The sequence below is a fragment of the Herpailurus yagouaroundi genome, unplaced genomic scaffold, assembly GCF_014898765.1.
Source record: "Herpailurus yagouaroundi ecotype Mexico unplaced genomic scaffold, PumYag 186, whole genome shotgun sequence".
In the NCBI taxonomy this organism is placed as follows: domain Eukaryota; kingdom Metazoa; phylum Chordata; class Mammalia; order Carnivora; family Felidae; genus Herpailurus; species Herpailurus yagouaroundi.
The window spans coordinates 8,422,827-8,440,936 of NW_024412417.1; the positions used below are offsets into that span (position 1 = coordinate 8,422,827).

The window sequence follows — 18,110 nt, forward strand, 5'->3', positions numbered from 1 at the left end:
CTATTGAATCTTTCCCTGTTTTCTCCAGATTTCCCACTTATACATTGTAATATCACATCACAATTGTTTCTGGAAAAATGCAATGTTTTAAAATGTTTACTTATTTATTTTGGGGGGAGAGGGGTAGAGAGAGGATTCGAAGCAGGCTCTGCACTGACAGCAGAGAGCCCAAGTTGGGGCTCAAACTCCTGAAACCGTGAGATCATGACCTGAGCTGAAACCAAGAGTCAGACACTTAACCGACGGAGCTACCCAGGTGCCCCAAAATGCAGTTTTTTTAAAAAAAAAATCAGCTTTGCAGGGGCGCCTGGGTGGCTCCATCGGTTAAGCAGTCGACTTCGGCTCAGGTCATGATCTCGTGGTTTGTGAGTTTGAGCCCCGCCTGGGGCTCTGTGCTGACAGCTCAGAGCCTGGAGCCTGTTTCGGATTCTGTGTCTCCCTCTCTCTCTGACCCTCCCCCGTTCATGCTCTGTCTCTCTCTGTCTCAAAAATAAATAAACATTTAAAAAAATTAAAATAAATAAATAAATAAATAAAAAATAAAAATCAGCTTTGCAAATTGAAATGCACTGAATAGATCTGAGAAAGGCTTGAGAAATCTGATGTGGTGGGTTTTGGAAGAGATAGAAGAGAATCAAATTGCTCTTTTACTCCCTTAGGAGGCATCATTTCTAGAATTTGAAAATATTAGTACCTTGTTCCAGGAATTTCTTCAGCTGGCTGTTAATAGGTGGCTATTTTCTGAATCTTATTTCATCCTATCAGATTACTTTTGGGAAGGAAGAATTCAAATGTAGAAATTCCTGAGAAATCTTATATTGTCATATGATAACTACTTTACTAATATATACAGAAACAGAAGGATGTTGACATAAAATATCTTTAAAATGTGCCAGTTAGGGGCACCTGGGTGGCTCAGTCGGTTAAGTGCCCAGCTTCAGCTCAGGTCATGATCTCACTGTTAGGGAGTTTGAGCCCTATGTTGGGCTCTGTGCTGACAGCTTGGACCCTGGAGCTGGGCTGTTAACTTTGGGATGTTAACTTTGGTTCCGTTTCCTTCTAATTTCTGAAATTGGATGCTTCAGCTTTTCCTCTCTGCTAACAAATTTTTCAGGCTTTGGATCTTCTGTAAATTCTACTTACCTTCATCCCATCGTTTTGACACATAGTGTTTTCATTACCATTAATACTGAATATAGTTTACATTTCTGTTGTGATTCCTTTTTTACACCATGATATTTAGATGTGTTTTCAAATTTTCAAACCTATTGGGATTCTACTTATTTTTTTGTTAATTGAGATTCTGTTTATGTTTTTATCGCTGGCTTTAACATAGTTGTCCTGTGGTCAGGTGACCTGAGCTGTGTGATTCCACTTCTTTAAGACATGCTCAACTTGTGTAAAATTATCTTGCTTCCCATTAAAAAAAATTTTTTTTAATGTTTATATTTGAGAGAGAGAGAGAGAGACAGAGCACGGGTGGGGGAGGGGCAGAGAGAGAGAGAGGGAGACACAGAGTCTGAAGCAGGCTCCAGGCTCCTAGCTGTCAGTACAGAGCCCGATGTGGGGCTGGATCGAACTCACAAACTGTGAGATCATGACCTGAGCCGAAGTGGGATGCTTAACCAACTGAGCCACCCAGGCGTCCTGCTTCCTATTTTAATCAAACTTTTGCAATTCAGAGCAAAGTAATTCTGAGTCACCAACTTTAATATTTGTCTGTTTTTCCTAAAGGATCTTCAGTTATTAAAACTTTCGGGGGCAGGCGGGCAGGACAGGTGTCAGTTGTCATATCAAGGTCGTATCAGTTCTTTTCATTTGTTGTCAGCATCCTAGAAGTACGTTGATTTTGAGAATATCCATTAATTACTTCCTTGTTTACTTTGAATAGGAGTATGCTGTGAACTGCCATGTTATCACCTGGGAGAGGATTATCAGCCATTTTGATATATTTGCATTTGGACATTTCTGGGGCTGGGCTATGAAGGCCTTGTTGATCCGTAGCTATGGCCTCTGCTGGACAATCAGTATTACCTGGGAGCTAACTGAGGTAAGAAGGGGTAGTGATCAGATAGTTTACATGTAGGAGGAAGGTTGTCTGTCCATTAATAGTCAGTTAATCCATTCTCCAGCCCCTGTGGTACAAACTATGTTTAAACCATCCCCTAGAAATATTTGATGCCTTTGTGGCAGTTGGGGGTGGGGTGTGATTCCTTATTAACTTAAAATGTGTTTCTTGTCTCACAAGTCTTAAAGAGAAACCAATGAAATGAAGCAAAAAAGAATGATAATAAAATCCTCAGTGAGACTGAGACAGGTACATAGTAATGAGGACATCTGCTTAGGGGTAAATAGGTGGGTTACCCACTAGTTACTTTCTGGTTTGGGACAAACAGAATTGTGTTTATGAATTACAAGGGCACCCAGGATATTTTGTAGGTGAAAAATGGATTCCTGATATAGCTCTGTTGTCTCAGGAGTCAAGTTTGTCTCATTTCATGAATGAAAGAGATATAGTCTTTTAAAACTATTAGGAAAATGATTTTGGGGGAACTTGTTTATTGTTCAGTTATGATATCATTCTTCCTCAGTCCCAGGGAACAAAATTTGGCCATGTGTGCAGTATATTTTTTGATGCCAACTATTGTCTTGACCCCAACTTAGGGAACCACGCCAGCCAGATCTAGCTTCTGTTAATGTGCCTTCACAGCCCAGGAGGCCAGAAGTCTGAGTTCAAGATGTTGATTGGTGCCCTTTGAGGGCTGCGAGGGAGATTCTGGTGTAGGCGTCTCTTAGCTTCTTATGGGTTGATGGCCATCATTGGTATTTCTTGGCTTGTAGATGCATCACCCCAATTTCTGCCTTCATCTTCAAGCCGGGTTCTCCTTGTGTGCATTCATGTGGTGTTCTTTTTATAAGGACACCAGTCACACTGGATTAGAGGCCCACCCTATTCCAGGATGACCTCACCTTTACTAATTACATCTGCAACAACTCTCTTTCCAAATAAGTTCATGTCATGAGGAACTGGATGTTAGGGGTTCGGCAGGAGGATTTTGAGGGGACACGATTCAACCCACAGCGGTACCCAACACTGTACATGTATTGTCTCCTAAATCCTCACCATAAACATATTCCCAGTGGACAGATGAAGGGACCAGAGCCTAGAGTCTTGCCTCCTGAGGTGAGCCAGTAGGATTCCACATGTGCTGGACTCCAGGTACACAGCCCACGTACCTGCTCTCATGCCACGTTCCTCCGAGTTCCAGGCATCTTCCTGACCGTACTGCAGTGTGACCCAGTGCAAGGCCCTGGGCTTTTCTCAGCCTGCCTGCTTCTCTCCCCTCATACTACAGATGGCCTCTGGGCCTTCCTTTTCTGTTCCTCTGTGTTCTTTAGACTCTTGCAAGCACCTCTGCTCCGTCTAAGTCTTTCACGACCCTGCTCTGCTGGCATCTACCCTCCTGTCCTCTCTTGTGTGAACTACTCGCTTCCTCCCTTCGCTGTCTTTTGGCAAAGTGATCTTTTTCACACCTCGATCCAGTTGCGTCCTTCCCCAGCTTAAAACTATAGTTTTGTCCATTGCTTTTAAGACAAAATCCAAACTTCTGGACCAGCCTTTGAGGTGTGATGTTAACTGGCCCCAGCCCACCTGCTTGCGACCCTCTCCACCCTGCCATCTTGCTCCAGCCATCTTTGCTTTCTTCTTGTCAAAGAGTCCGTGTCTTTTCTATCCCAGAGCCCACCGGCAGGCTGGTCCCTCTTCTTCCTGCTCCTGCTGTGCTCCATGTTTGTACACCTGGAAAGAGAGTACCTGGGCCTTCTCCTTTGAAATGCCCATCATATTATAGGTACTTATAGTGTCTCTTTTCTGCTAAGTGTTCAGCCTCAAGAGGGCAGGGCCCATATCTGCATAGTCCCAGATACTCTGCCCCATAAGTGGTAGGTTCTCCCCAAATTACTCAATGAGTGAATGAGTCCAGCCCTCTCCAGTTCCTCATGCTCAGTTCTGCACAGATGAGGGAACCGGAGCCCAGCACCTTGCTTCGTTAGGTGAGCCAGGATTGGGTTCCAGATGTGCTCCTGCTAAGATGTGCAGCCCATGTTCTTGCTGCCCTACCACGTTCCCCTCTGTGAGTTCCAGGCATTCATCTGGACGGCCCATCTCACCCCCAGAATCTGGTCCTTTCCAGGAAAGCTCTTCAGGCTGAAGCATGTCCTCCACACCCCACCTCCCTGCATAGTCTTGTTTCAGCAAATATGTGTTATCAACTTCTGTTGAAGTTTCTCTCTTCCCCTTGGGCACACCACAGTTAATGCCGCATCTCACGGCTGGGGACCAGAGAATACACTTCGGGGGTCGGGTCGCGCCTGGCTCACCTGAGGGAGGAACGCAACTGCAAGCCTTCACATGCAGTAGCTGTGCTGGGTCTTCTTGGCAGCAGGCACATTAAGAAGGCAAACTCCATATATGTGCCTTGTCTTACAGTCTACAAAATGCTTTTGTGAACAGTTTTATTTTGTAGTATTTATTGTGTTACTTCAGAGGTTTGTGATTATGGGGTTGCCTCTTTCCAGAGGATTTCCAGGTACCGTCTTTGTCATTTCAGACCGTCTAGAAATGGGCCTTCACACAGCAACATGTGCTGCTCTGGACACAGCTGATAGGCTGTTTGTTTTGGACGAAAGGATTTCCATAAGAGATTTTTACTCCACCCTTGATCCTGCTGTTTCTGGAATGCCCTCAGTCTTCATCTCCCTCTTGAAACCAGTCATCCCTGTCCTTAACGACCTCTGTCCCAATAGGTCTTGCCCCAGTTGCCGTCTGTCACAATGAATCTCTCTTTTGTCCTCACCGTGCTCCATTTATGTCACCATGGTAACATTTGCCACAGCCTACCTTATTTTGTGGTTCTGCATAAACATCTGACTCCGTCCTGCCCTTGGGATCGAGAACCGTGACTTTATTTTGCCTCACCCCTAGCACATCATAAGCACTTAATAAGATGACGATTGTGAACCAGTTGTCATAGGGTTTCCTGTTAAGCTATCCGTTTCCCACCTCATGTCATCAAAACCTAACCTTTCTCCTTTTGCAGCTTCCTTGCTGTTTTACCTAGATATCTATGGGATAGTTCTAAAACACACAGCTTGAACTCTCAAGCTGCTAATTTTGAGGACTATGCCAGTGATCTGTTGGCAGGTATGAAGGCTTTTCTCCCTTTCCTTTCTTAGATCCTTGTCTCGCTGTCGTTAGTCAAGGTAATTCATCAGTAGTATTTTTCAGGAGAGGTTACCTTGTCTTTAAAGCCGTATGTCGGGGCGCCTGGGTGGCGCAGTCGGTTAAGCGTCCAACTTCAGCCAGGTCACGATCTCGCGGTCCGTGAGTTCGAGCCCCGCGTCAGGCTCTGGGCTGATGGCTCGGAGCCTGGAGCCTGTTTCCGATTCCGTGTCTCCCTCTCTCTCTGCCCCTCCCCCATTCATGCTCTATCTCTCTCTGTCCCAAAAATAAATAAAAAACGTTGAAAAAAAAAATAAAAATAAATAAATAAATAAAATAAAGCCATATGTCAAGAAAAGAGCTGTTTGGATTCATAAAATGTGTAAACTTACCCACAGCATAAAAAACAAACCCGATTACAGGCCTTGTTTTGATTTATGCGTTTCATACATTGGGAAAACCTGTAACGTCAACGACTTCTCCTAAAAGAATGTATTAAAAGGAAGTATATCTTTCTGCAGTTTTGTTTTTAAAACCGTGGTCTCGTGTGTCTCAGCTCTTCTTCATGCACCTTCTGCCCAATTTCGCTGAGTGCTGGTGGGACCAAGTCATCCTGGACATCCTGCTGTGCAACGGCGGTGGCATCTGGTTGGGCATGGTCGTTTGCCGGTTTTTAGAGATGAGGACCTACCACTGGGCCAGCTTCAAGTGAGTCGCCTCCCCTCTGGACATTAGTCACAGTCTCGCACAACGAGGACTGAGCTGCTTTAGTAGCAAGCACCTTCAGTATGGTCTTTGACGATAAGAAGTAAATGACACATTAGTAGTTGAAACGCATGAATGATTATAGACCGTGTTGCAGGCATTCACCCAGATGATGTTAAACCATTTATGATTTCATTTCTCTCATATCCATTTTGTTTTCATTCTCCTGCCTCAGCCTGCATTCATACTGCCCTCACTGGATTAGTTCGTCCCCTGTTCCCTGGTTACCCTCTGCAAACCATCTCACCCCACTGCTTGAGGGATCTTTTTAAGCATGTCAGATTCATCATGTCATTCCCCTGTGATGGCTCCTCCTGGTCTTTGGGACAAAGTGCACATTGTGGGCTGGGCAGGTCCAGTCATTCCCTGCATGCCCCCTGGGGCTCCCAAGGTTCTGAGCACATGCTCCTCTATACCTGGGTTTGACCCATGTCCCCGTGTGCCAGGCTGACAGATCCTCTCCTTTCCTACCTCAACTACCTTGACACCTCTTCAGGTAGCTGTCTCTGACTTTCTGATGCAAGTTGCGCGTCCCTCCTCTGTGCCTCCAGGGGGGACAGCACCCACTTCTATCATTCCTTGTCCTGCCTCCCTGAGCTCTCTCCTCAATTTGACTGAAACAGGAACTGTGCCATTGAAAAGGAGGAAAAGAATAGCAGTGGGATTATGAAAGTAGTTGTCTTTATTGTGTTTACACCTTCATTTATTTATCAAACAAAATATGAACATTTTCCCACATCATTAAATATTCTAAAACATGATTTCAGAGGGCTTCTTTATATCCCAACATATGGATAAATCATGAGGTATTTAACCAGCTCCCTTTTGTGGTCATTTAGATGTGTTTCAGAGTTTTCAGTTTTATGAAGGAAGCTAGAGTGAACATTCTTGAACATGTATCTTTGTAGATCTTTTTTTTCTCTATAAATAACTTTTTTTTTGTTAAATGAGGGGCACTTGGGTGGCTCAGTTGGTTAAGCATCTAACTTAAGCTCAGGTCATGATCTCAACAGTTGGTGAGTTAGAGCCCCATGTTGGGCTCTGTGCTGACAGCTCAGAGCCTGGAGCCTGCTTTGGATTCTGTGTCTCCCTCTCTCTCTGCCCACCCCGTCTCATGCTCTCCCTCCTTCTCTCTCTCTCTCTCTCTCTCTCTCTCTCTCTCTCTCTCAAAAATAAGTAAACATTAAAAAATTAAAAACAAATAAATAAGGGAAAATGAGTATAAGTCACAAAGAAAATGTCTCAGCGCAGAGCTGAGGCTCAATCTCACAAACCATGAGATCATGACCTGAGACCGGAGCTGAAATCAAGAGTTAGATGTTTAACCCATTGAACCACCAGGGTGCCCCTATAAATAAATTCCTAAAAGTGTAGTACTCTAATTTATATTCTCACCTTCATTCACTAATGTATATATGTGTCTATTTCACTATTTCTTTGAATTTTACTTTTAAGCCTTTTTTAATGTTATCACATATAATTATGTGATACTGAATTTCTAGTCCGTTTCTATTATATTTTCCCTCTTCTTATTAGTGCTTTTTATATAGGTTAAGGACATTAACGCTTCGTCATAAATGTGACTTTATTTTCTGTTTTGTCATCCACTTGTAATTTTCTTTATGGTAGGTACTCCATTTAAACTTTAAAAGGTTTTCATCTTTTTGTTTAGGTAAATGTTAACCTGTATTTTCTTCCGGTTCTTTAATGGTTTGGTCTTTTATTATGAGTAACTTATTTAGTCTCTCTCACATTTAATGTGCTAGATGGTATGAGGGAGAGATTTCAAAATGTTTTTTGCAATTGATTAAGCCGTGTTCCCTATTCCTCTTTAATTTTTTTTTTTTTCAACGTTTATTTATTTTTGGGACAGAGAGAGACAGAGCATGAACGGGGGAGGGGCAGAGAGAGAGGGAGACACAGAATCGGAAACAGGCTCCAGGCTCTGAGCCATCAGCCCAGAGCCCGACGCGGGGCTCGAACTCACGGACCGCGAGATCGTGACCTGGCTGAAGTCGGACACTTAACCGACTGCGCCACCCAGGCGCCCCCCCTATTCCTCTTTAAATCATCCTTTCTCTGGGTGCTGACTTGAAAGCACACTTTTAATATATTTAAGACAGTAGATAATGGAACAAAAACTGGAGCTGTGCTAGATGTTGCTGTAAGTCCGCTTTATAAGCAGTATCTCATTTTTTTTTTTTTAATTTTTTTTTTCAACGTTTATTTATTTTTGGGACAGAGAGAGACAGAGCATGAACGGGGGAGGGGCAGAGAGAGAGGGAGACACAGAATCGGAAACAGGCTCCAGGCTCTGAGCCATCAGCCCAGAGCCCGACGCAGGGCTCGAACTCACAGACCGCGAGATCGTGACCTGGCTGAAGTCGGACGCTTAACCGACTGCGCCACCCAGGCGCCCCTAAGCAGTATCTCATTTGAGCCTTACATCAGTCCTCGGGGTTGACACTCCTTTTCTCTTCATTCTAGGGATGGTGACAGTAAAAACTAGGTTCAGTACTTTGCCTAAGGACACACAGCTAGCAAGCTGCTGAGTGTGAATTTATCTCAGGTTGTCTGGCTCTTTACACACTGCCATAATGCTTCCCTATTTTCATACATTTATGCTTTAGACTCAACCTGAGAGTTGTTTTGTCAGGTTCCCAAAACACAAGCCCAACTAAAAAGCAGAAATCCCGTTGGTGCTTTTTTCTTTTAAGTGACGTCAAATATACAAATGAATATAAAGCTGAATTAACCTGTTGGCTGTACAGACAATTCTGACTTACAGTGGTTTGACTTAATGATTTTTTGACTTTACAGTGGTATGAAAATGGTACACATTCATCAGAAATCATACTTTGGATCTTGAATTTGGATCTTTTCTCAGGCTGGTGACGTGTGTAGGGTAGGATCCTCTCTTGTGGTGCTGGGCAGGGGACAGCCGCGGCTCCCAGTCAGCCAGGCGATGGTGAGGGTCAACCACTGATGCACTCACAGCCATTCTGCACCCAGACACCCACTGTTTTTCACTTTCAGTACTGTATTCCACAAATTACATGAGGTAGTCAACACTCTATTATAAAATAGGCTGTGTGTTAGAGGATTTTGCCCACCTGTAGACAAAGGTAAGTGTTCAGAACAAGCATAAGGTGGGCTAGACTAAGCTATGGTGTTTGGTAGGTTAGGTGTATTAAATACATTTTCATCTTATGATATTTCCAATTTATGATGGGCTTGTCCGGGCGAAACCCATCATAAGGTAACGGAGATCTGTAGTAAGTATTCCAATACTTGATCACGCTCTGTCCTCCTATTTATTCCCATATTCCTCTACCTCTTACCATATAGTTTGCTATTGTTTTCTTTTAAATACAGGTCCTTCATAGTTCTTGTTTATTTTTGGAGAATCTCTGTTTTTTGTCGCTCTTGTGCCTCATATCTTTTTGCTGCAAGATTTTCTCAGTACGTGCCTGTTGATGGGTAGGCGAGTGGATCCTCCTCTGCCGCAAAAATAAAAGACCTGACTTGTTCTCTCTTGTGCCTTCAGCACTTAGCACAATATCCAAGATATAAAGGCACTTGATAAAAATCTTTGTCGAAATAAAGAATCTTTACCAGTTACTAAATGCTGTTTACCTTGGATTTCGGCTCCTGGTCTAGCAGGAGAAGCTAGAATACACAGCCAACTGTGGTGCTCATGACGGGAGCTTTCCTCTGGCAGGTGCCCTGAGCCTGACTGTTCTCACGTGTAACACGTAGGAATCTGTGTTCCTGTCATGGGAGTGTGAAGTTTTTAACTGAGTGATTTTGTAGGATTAAAATGAAGGAGGCTTAGAAATTGCTGTTTGTCATCCCAAACTGTTTATTTATCTTAGGAAGAAATAGGACAAAGAAATGGTGTGGGTGACCTCTCTGTTTAACTAAAATGCCCTGGCTTGGGAGGGTCCCTGGGTGGTTCAGTCTGTAAAGCATCCGACTTCAGCTCACGGTTCATGGGTTCAAGCTCTGTGTTGATCTCTGTGCTGATAGCTCAGAGCCTGGAGCCTCCCTCTGTGTCTCCCTCCCCTTCTGCTCCTCTCCTGTTTGTGCTCTGTGTCTCTCTCTCTCTCTCTCTCTCTCTCAAAAAATAAATAAACGTTAAAAAAACAAAAAAAATGCCCTGCATTGGGAAATATAGAGTGGGTGGGATCATGTCCTTGTGGGCGTCCTCATTCTCACTGGCCTGGTTCCAGGGGGCTGTTACTATGCCTCAGCTTCTTTTGTCACCTGTTCACAAGTTAAGGCCTCTCCTGGCTCTTTAGTGACCTGACCCCTGCCCTGTGCCTGTCATCACTGAAATTTCGTATCAAGGATACATCTCTCCGCACTCCATATAAATAGAGAGATCATTGTTGGGGAGATGGTTCACCCAGAAAGGAATCTTTTTGTCTTGAGCATTTCTTGTAAGATTGTCAGTGCAGTTTTTTTGGCTTGTTTCTCTTCTTCCCCTTCCTTATCTCTTTGGATTTTCACTGGAGCCATTCTCTTCTTACAGAGACATCCACACCACCACTGGTAAAATCAAAAGAGCCGTGCTCCAGTTTACTCCTGCTAGTTGGACCTACGTTCGATGGTTTGACCCCAAATCTTCATTTCAGAGAGTGGCTGGAATATACCTTTTCATGATCATCTGGCAGGTATTTTTTCAGATGCCCAGAAATGGGGGGGGGGGGGGCGGGGTGCGGGGAACAAAAGAAAAGCAAAAGCAAAATCAAAACCATTCAGGAATTGAGAGTTAACATTAGTTGATGCTGCTTACCAGCTGGGTGGTTTGGAAGATAGAAAATCCTGCAGCTTACATACAAAAAATAATTAAACAGAGCAGTGTTATTATGCCCAAGGCCTTGCTTCATCATAAAGACATTTTCAAATATCTTTCTTGGAGTTGGAAGTTAGAAAATGTTTACAGTTCCCCGAAAGAAGCTTTTGGTCACAGCATCTGTCACCCAAGTTGTTAGGCATCGGATAGATTTTCAGAGGGATCATTTTCAGGACCAAAGGAACTAATGCAAAGGGTTTTTCTTATATTCTAAGTTTAATGTTTACTTTTTAAAATTGGGCCGCAGCTGTTACCACCTCAGGTAATTTGTAGAGAGCTTAGTAAAGAAGGCTGTGCTATGTGTGGGGCCCTGGGTCCTCCAAGAAGGTGTTGTCAGTGGAGAGAAGGTCTCCTTCCAAGCAGCCCACTACGTGATTCAGGCAGCCAAGGGTCTTGGAAAAGGATTACTAAACATCTCTGTTTTCTAGAGATAGCCTTTTGTGTTGATCCTCCTGTGCCCAAGTTAATCATTTTACAACTTTGGGAGACCAGCTTTTGCTTGACGAGTGTTTCGGAATCATGAGAAATTATATTTTGAACACAGACACGAAATGCTCCCAACATAAAAAATGAGCATGAGTCACCTTTAAGACAATTATCCTTGTCCACATGTGGAGAATAATATTGCTCATCTCAGCAGGTGGAGTTCACGGATTCAGAAGTGGATGTGAATAAGTAGTCACCATGGTTTGGGGAAGTCAGTCTGATGAAAATGGGAGTTTAAATGGGCAGGGACTAAGTTTTTCCTTATCAGAGCGATGTCTGGGAAGGTGTAGGTGTTCCATTAGTATGCGAACTGAGGAGGAGGTTGGATGGGTCCAGGAGAGACCGGGTGTGCTCCTAGAATGGCAGCATTACACGGAGCACACTTCTCACATTCACTGAGCTGGGGCCAGCTTTCCATGTGTGGCATTAATTAGTGGACCATTTTTTAAATTTTATATCCTTGAAATCAATGCTGTGGGAAAAGACACATGTCTCACATCACTGAAATGAACCTGCTGGTCCGTGTGTTCTCCTTTCCTAATCTCTGCTCCTTGCTGAATCTGGAGGGGAAATGCAGGAGATGGGCTCAGCACAGACCACATCCTGGCTGGTCTCTCCTGTGCTGCCACGGGTTCTTCCTGTGATGAGCTGCACCAGGATGCTAACCTCAGGGAAAGTACCACTGGCCATAGGTGAAACTTGAACTGACCCTTCGCACCCACTTTTAAGAGCTGCCTTTGGTCAAGGCGTGTGCTAGATACGGTTCCCAGTCATTTCTCGTTGACGTATCTCAAGCTTCTTTTGGTTATCAAAGAGCTCACTTTCCTACAGTGAGCTTCTTTTAGATCTGGCCTGATTTCTGTAAGGCTGCAGAGGTGTTCCATGGTGTATATTTGTTTTCATGATTTCTGCTGTTCTCAGAACATCTGTCTCCCAACTATCCCAGCAGATCACACGGGTGACCCAAATGAGAGCCACGTACCAGGAAACCTGACAAATAGCTGATTCCACCATATACCCCTTCCCTACGCCAGCACCCGTGATTCCCCAGCTGGTTGGTGCCCATATTGTACTGGCTATTACTTAATTTAAATACAGCCGTTCCAGTAGCAACTTGGAGGACCCCATAAATTTTCTGAAAATGCTTTAAACATACTAATAATTTTTTAGAATGTCCATAACAAGGAATTTGTTGTTATGACTTAGCATGCAGTATCAGGTTGACTAATGCATCCTTCTTTTTCAGCTAACTGAGTTGAATACCTTCTTCTTGAAACATATCTTTGTGTTCCAAGCCAGTCATCCATTAAGTTGGTGTAGAATTCTCTTTATTGGTGGCATCACGGCTCCCACAGTGAGGTAATTCTATACAAGCCTGACTGTCATTTGAGCGCATTAACTTGTGCATTCTCCTGTTCAGCATAAGGAAAGTCACATATGTTAGATTTCCCATGAAAATATTAAAGAATTATACATCTGAATATGAAGAAAATGCTTTGCTCTCAGACCTCAGTAACATGAAATGAGAACACCACACACACCATTATCTTCAAACCTTTTTAATAATCTTTCACTGCTGTTCTTCCCCCCCCCCCTTAACATCCTTTAAAAAAAAATGAGTAGCAGTCGTGCTGACTTTTTTTTGTTTTTAATGAGGTGATCGAAAAATACAAAAGTTTTAATGTTGGATCTGAAGTCACAAATGATGCTATTTTAGAGCCAGTTACTTTCCTTTTATCAGCATCCTTCCTGTCATCTTCCAGGACAAGTGAGATCAGCTTAGATATTCATGCCATTATGCTTCTGACCTGGGTAGGGCCCCAGAGGTGAGGTGTGATTTGGTGACTGTCGCTCATGCAGACTGATCCCAGTGCACATCAGAGACCAACAGTCATTTGTTTCATTCCTCCTGTCTAGAACTAACAGCATTGGGGTTTGACAATTCATGTGAAGCACCGCCATTGATTCACTAACAACACCAGAGGTATCTGCAAAGTTACAAAGATACAAATAGATAGTAAGCAGCTACAAGAGTTAGCTTCAGAAGCTGTAGCTGTAGAATAACTTAAGTCATCAGTTTCAATGTTCATGCAAACCACAAAAGCAGAGGGCCTCACTTGCCAAGAAGAGTCTGTATTCTCCTTGGTCAAACCTCTTCTGTCTTCATTAATTATTACAAAGAGGAAACAGATAGATATAGATAACCATCTGTATCTATATATATCTCCTCCCCTTGCCTCCCTCCTCCTGTGGCGCAGATCCCGGATTGAACAAACCAAATAAGATAGAACTGAGTCCTGGGAAGTTAAGACCTAAAATTCCACCTCTTGTTTTCTTTAAGGACCAAACAGGAAACCCACTAGTTGGTAGGCAGGCAGAGTTTTGACACGTTATAGACCAATGGTCTGTTGAAGTGGTTTTCTCATAAATGCTATTTTCCCTTGGTGGATTGGAGCCTCCCTTTCTCATTTAAAATTTAATCTAATTTGAGGCTCACAGTTATTTTCAAGAAAGATTAGCAGCAGCTTTTTCATTAATTTAGGAGTGATCAACAAAGTCAGTAAGTGGGGAAAGAAATCGCTTATATATAAAACAGAATCACAAATCACATCTGATTTATCATGAAATTTCAATATTGCTAAACATTTCAAAACAAAGACCAGAGGCTACATGTCCAGTGTTTTATTTTATTTTATTATATATTTTTTTTTTATAAATTTTTTTTTTTTTAACGTTTATTTATTTTTGAGACAGAGAGAGACAGAGCATGAACGGGGGAGGGTCAGAGAGAGAGGGAGACACAGAATCTGAAACAGGCTCCGGGCTCCGAGCTGTCAGCACAGAGCCCGATGCGGGGCTCGAACTCATGGACTGCGAGATCGTGACCTGAGCTGAAGTCGGCTGTTTAACCGACTGAGCCACCCAGGCGCCCCTCAGTGTTTTAAGTTTTTGAGAGCTCCTTAAAATTTCTGCCCAACGCTGTGGATGTCTACATGATTTCTTTTTCGTTTAAAAGTCAGCCCCTTTTCTGTGCTCTCATACCAACTTGAGGCATTTCCTATGTAAGAAGATGCTTTGGCAAGCTACTTGGGAAGATGGAAGTGTTCTAATGGGTTCTCACCCGGCCACCCCAGGTAGCAAATGGCAGTCCCTAAAAGGAGAGAAAGCTTACAGGCTTTCGGATAAATAAATCATACGGACCACATCTCCATTTCCTTCCCTTTTGATTCGACCCTCCTGCTTTGCGAAGAAGTTTGACTGAACCTTCTCTTACTCTGATAATATCAAGTACAGTGTAAAGGGATGGCTACAGTTGGAGGGGAGAGAAGCTGAAGTGGTAAAAACATACTAGGCCATGAAAATGTGAGAGGTAGACCTGAATTCTTCATGACTAGAATTCTTCACTCAGGCCTTTGGAGTGAAGAGATGATAGTTTGTGGATGACCTTCAGGTATCCATGAGTCCCCTGCAACTTAATGCAACATTTTGTGTGTTCGTGCCCCTTATTATAGGTTTCATTAAATCCTCAAAAAAGTCTGTGACCTACAAAAAGATGATGAGCTCCTGCTTCAGATGCTACTTCTGAAGGGACGAATTGGGTTTTGGGGGTGGTCATGAGGGTCTAAACGTGCACTGTCCTAACAGCAGCCACTCACCCTACCATATGTGGCGGCTGAGCACAGGAAGTGTGGCCAGTCTGTGTTGAAATGTTGTACATGTTAAATACACACCGGATTTTGTGCAAAAACTTAGTGCAGAAACCTTGTAAAATACTTCATTAGTGTTGTTTTCAATACACTGGGTTAAATAACATGTTACTAAAACATCTATTATCTTGTTTCTTTTTGCTTTAACGTGGAGGCCGGAAGATTTGAAACTGCATTTGTGGCTTGTATTATATTTACGTAGGACAGTGCTGCTCTAAGCTTTTCAACTCCATGTCATTGCCTCATTTTTCTGAGCTCGTCAGTAACATTCAAAGTCATTGGTATTGAGTGAACAGTGACCTGCATGCGGGATCCCATTCCAGTTTCTGAGAGCCAAAAGTGTGTGTCTGCCCTGCCCGGTTACAATCGGCAACCTTTGTCCTGGAGAGTGCCAGAGGAGACCATTCATGACAGTGTAGGTGACCCTCTGGAATCACTTCCCTGCAGAGAGACTGAAGCACCCATTCTGTCCCTGAATCAAAACTGCCTTTGTGAATACTCAGCTCTTTAAGCCATGCTCTCTCCACTCCAACCCAGCCCAAACTCTTCACCTTTTATAGGAATGTTCCAGCAGCCACTGGCTTCTCATTCCCTTGACTAGAAGTAGACCACTTAGCCGGAGTATGTAGAACAAGTCGGAACATCTTTTATATTTATCCTGTCAAAGTGATTTAATTTTATGCTGACCCATTGATCTTCCAGAAGCTTTCATTGAATTCCATCTTTGTTCTTTCAGGCAGTACTATGCTTACCTCACTGACACACAGTGCAAACGCGTAGGAACACAGTGCTGGGTGTTTGGGTGAGTAATCTATTATTGTGGAGGCTTAAAAACCACTTAAGCCTCTAAATTTCCTTGGTTATTTCTTGACCCTGTATTAAGTGCCTTTCAGTACAATCTTCCTATGAAGGCTTGCTATTGTTTTGTTATATGTCTTTTCATTTTTAACATTCTCTTTTCTGATTTAAGTTTAGAATATTGTAGTTAATTGGCAAATTATAGAAAGAGGACATACAGACTTTTTTTTTTTTTCTTTTCTTACAAAAAAAAGGAAATCAAAAGATATTTGCTGCATGGAACTCAGAGACCTTATTTTATGAAATAAATTAGATAGACAACGGATTGTTCGAATTCCCTCTAAATTTGGTGACAAGTTTGGGACATCATTTCATGATAGGCTTAGTGATGCTTTATGTTACTTTTACATCAAAAAGCCTGCTCAAAACAGCTGCTTGCTGCCTACCAAGGTATAATTTTATTGTTCCAAGGAGAACTAACATACAGCCACACAGTCACAATTTATTGTCTTGTTACAGATACAAATGCTATCTTAAAGTATTATTATTTAAATGATTTGAAAGAGACCATAGGCGGGGCGCCTGGGTGGCGCAGTCGGTTAAGCGTCCGACTTCAGCCAGGTCACGATCTCGCGGTCCGTGAGTTCGAGCCCCACGTCGGGCTCTGGGCTGATGGCTCAGAGCCTGGAGCCTGTTTCTGATTCTGTGTCTCCCTCTCTCTCTGCCCCTCCCCCGTTCATGCTCTGTCTCTCTCTGTCCCAAAAATAAATAAACGTTAAAAAAAAAAAAAAAAAAAGAGACCATAGGCTAACTAGTCTAACCCTGCAGTGTTAAATGTGAGGCCATCTTCAGTGTCTCAGGTAAGTGGTTCTTTTGCTTAAATTCGGCCAACAATTTACCATTCCATTTAGCAGCCGAGGTTCTGTAGTTGTGTAGCACATCTGTGTGAAGTTAAGTCCCTGAGGTAGCTTAGACTCAAGACCTAATTTAGGTTCTAAATTGAGTGTGACAACATAAAAATGAATACCCATAGTAGGCAAGAAGTTACTACTTTCAGCAGATTTTTAAGCAGAGTAACTTTTTTTTTTTCCCCAGTGAGAAGGTAATTCATATGTTTAGATTAGAAAAAGTGGCAAAAGAAGAAACTAAAGATCATCCAAAGAAGTTAGCCCATCAGGGATCACTGTCCTTAACCTTTCTATGTTACTCTTTCTAAACATTTTCCTGTGTGGGTGTGTGTCAGCTCCAATTTCAGATTCTGAGGGCTTGCTCAAGTTAAAGATGTAGGCAGGCTTCCCCCTCCCACCTAAAACACAAAGGGCCATTGTCCTTAATTCTCATACATTCTGTGATGTAAGCTGATTTTCATACCCAGAGTAGCTTATGGGGTGATAACGTGGGTTGGCTTTCCATTGTTTAGTAATCTAGCAGGAGAGAGAATTTACACGTTTACCGGATTTCTGAGATACAGAGCAAAGGCCATGCGACCGCACTGTTGTAGTCACAAAAAGGAGGTAGACGGGCTCTCCTTACTGTCCCATCCAAGGAGGAAAGGAAGCGTTGTTCTCGCACCTCGTCCACAGAGCGTCTGAGCCCTCCTCCACTGCCTGTGCCTTCTTTCCACACTTAGTTGCCTCTTCAGACTCAGAAGTCCTTGCCAAAGCCTTATTCTGCTGCGAGTGCACGTATGCTCCACATGACTTGTCTCTGTTTTACCTGTTGAGGAAAAGGAGGTGCTGATCAGAGAAAGTGGCAGTGTGGCAGCACAGTTGGTTTCTAATCGGGCAGCCGAAAAATACAATCCCTAGCGGTGGGAGAAATGGCAAAGATAAATGGGGCTGGAGCGGCACAAAACGCTGCTGCAGAAAGTCACACGTTGTTGAAAAGGGCTCAAGTAAAGTAAAATGCAAAGGAGACATCATTTGGCTTATTGAGTATGCTCTCCGAGAATTGCGAGCTCCCAGGATGGTGGTATCAGGACACGCACCTTGAGAACTAGCGGGCCATGCCGGAAAGAACATTCCTGTCCGTAAACCTCACACAGCCATCCGCCTGGGGGTGTGAGCACACGCAAGAGCCACCTCTCGTCAGCCAGCGGCAGGGAAACACGGGGCCTGAGCTGTCTTCTCTCTGCAGGTTTGCCCCTTGGAGGCCACCACCTCCCCTCTTCTGCCCCGTTCCTGTTGCCCTCGTTTTGTCTTTTTCCCGTCTCCTAGTAGCTGTTTTATAGCTCCTTTTCACTAGTTTTGGAACAATTTCAGGCTTCATTTAGCAA

At 43.4% G+C, this 18,110-nt stretch overlaps 1 protein-coding gene across 1 annotated transcript in view; it reads left to right on the forward strand.

Annotated features, from left to right (window-relative positions):
- The window catches only part of PTDSS1 (phosphatidylserine synthase 1), a 65,837-nt gene that overhangs the window by 25,771 nt on the left and 21,956 nt on the right, over window positions 1-18,110 (forward strand). The window contains exons 4-9 of the mRNA XM_040494868.1: window positions 1,735-1,838; window positions 1,892-2,050; window positions 5,778-5,929; window positions 10,521-10,662; window positions 12,577-12,689; window positions 15,774-15,839. Of these exons, the coding sequence (XP_040350802.1) occupies window positions 1,735-1,838; window positions 1,892-2,050; window positions 5,778-5,929; window positions 10,521-10,662; window positions 12,577-12,689; window positions 15,774-15,839 (736 nt within the window). The remainder of the gene's footprint in view (window positions 1-1,734; window positions 1,839-1,891; window positions 2,051-5,777; window positions 5,930-10,520; window positions 10,663-12,576; window positions 12,690-15,773; window positions 15,840-18,110) is intronic.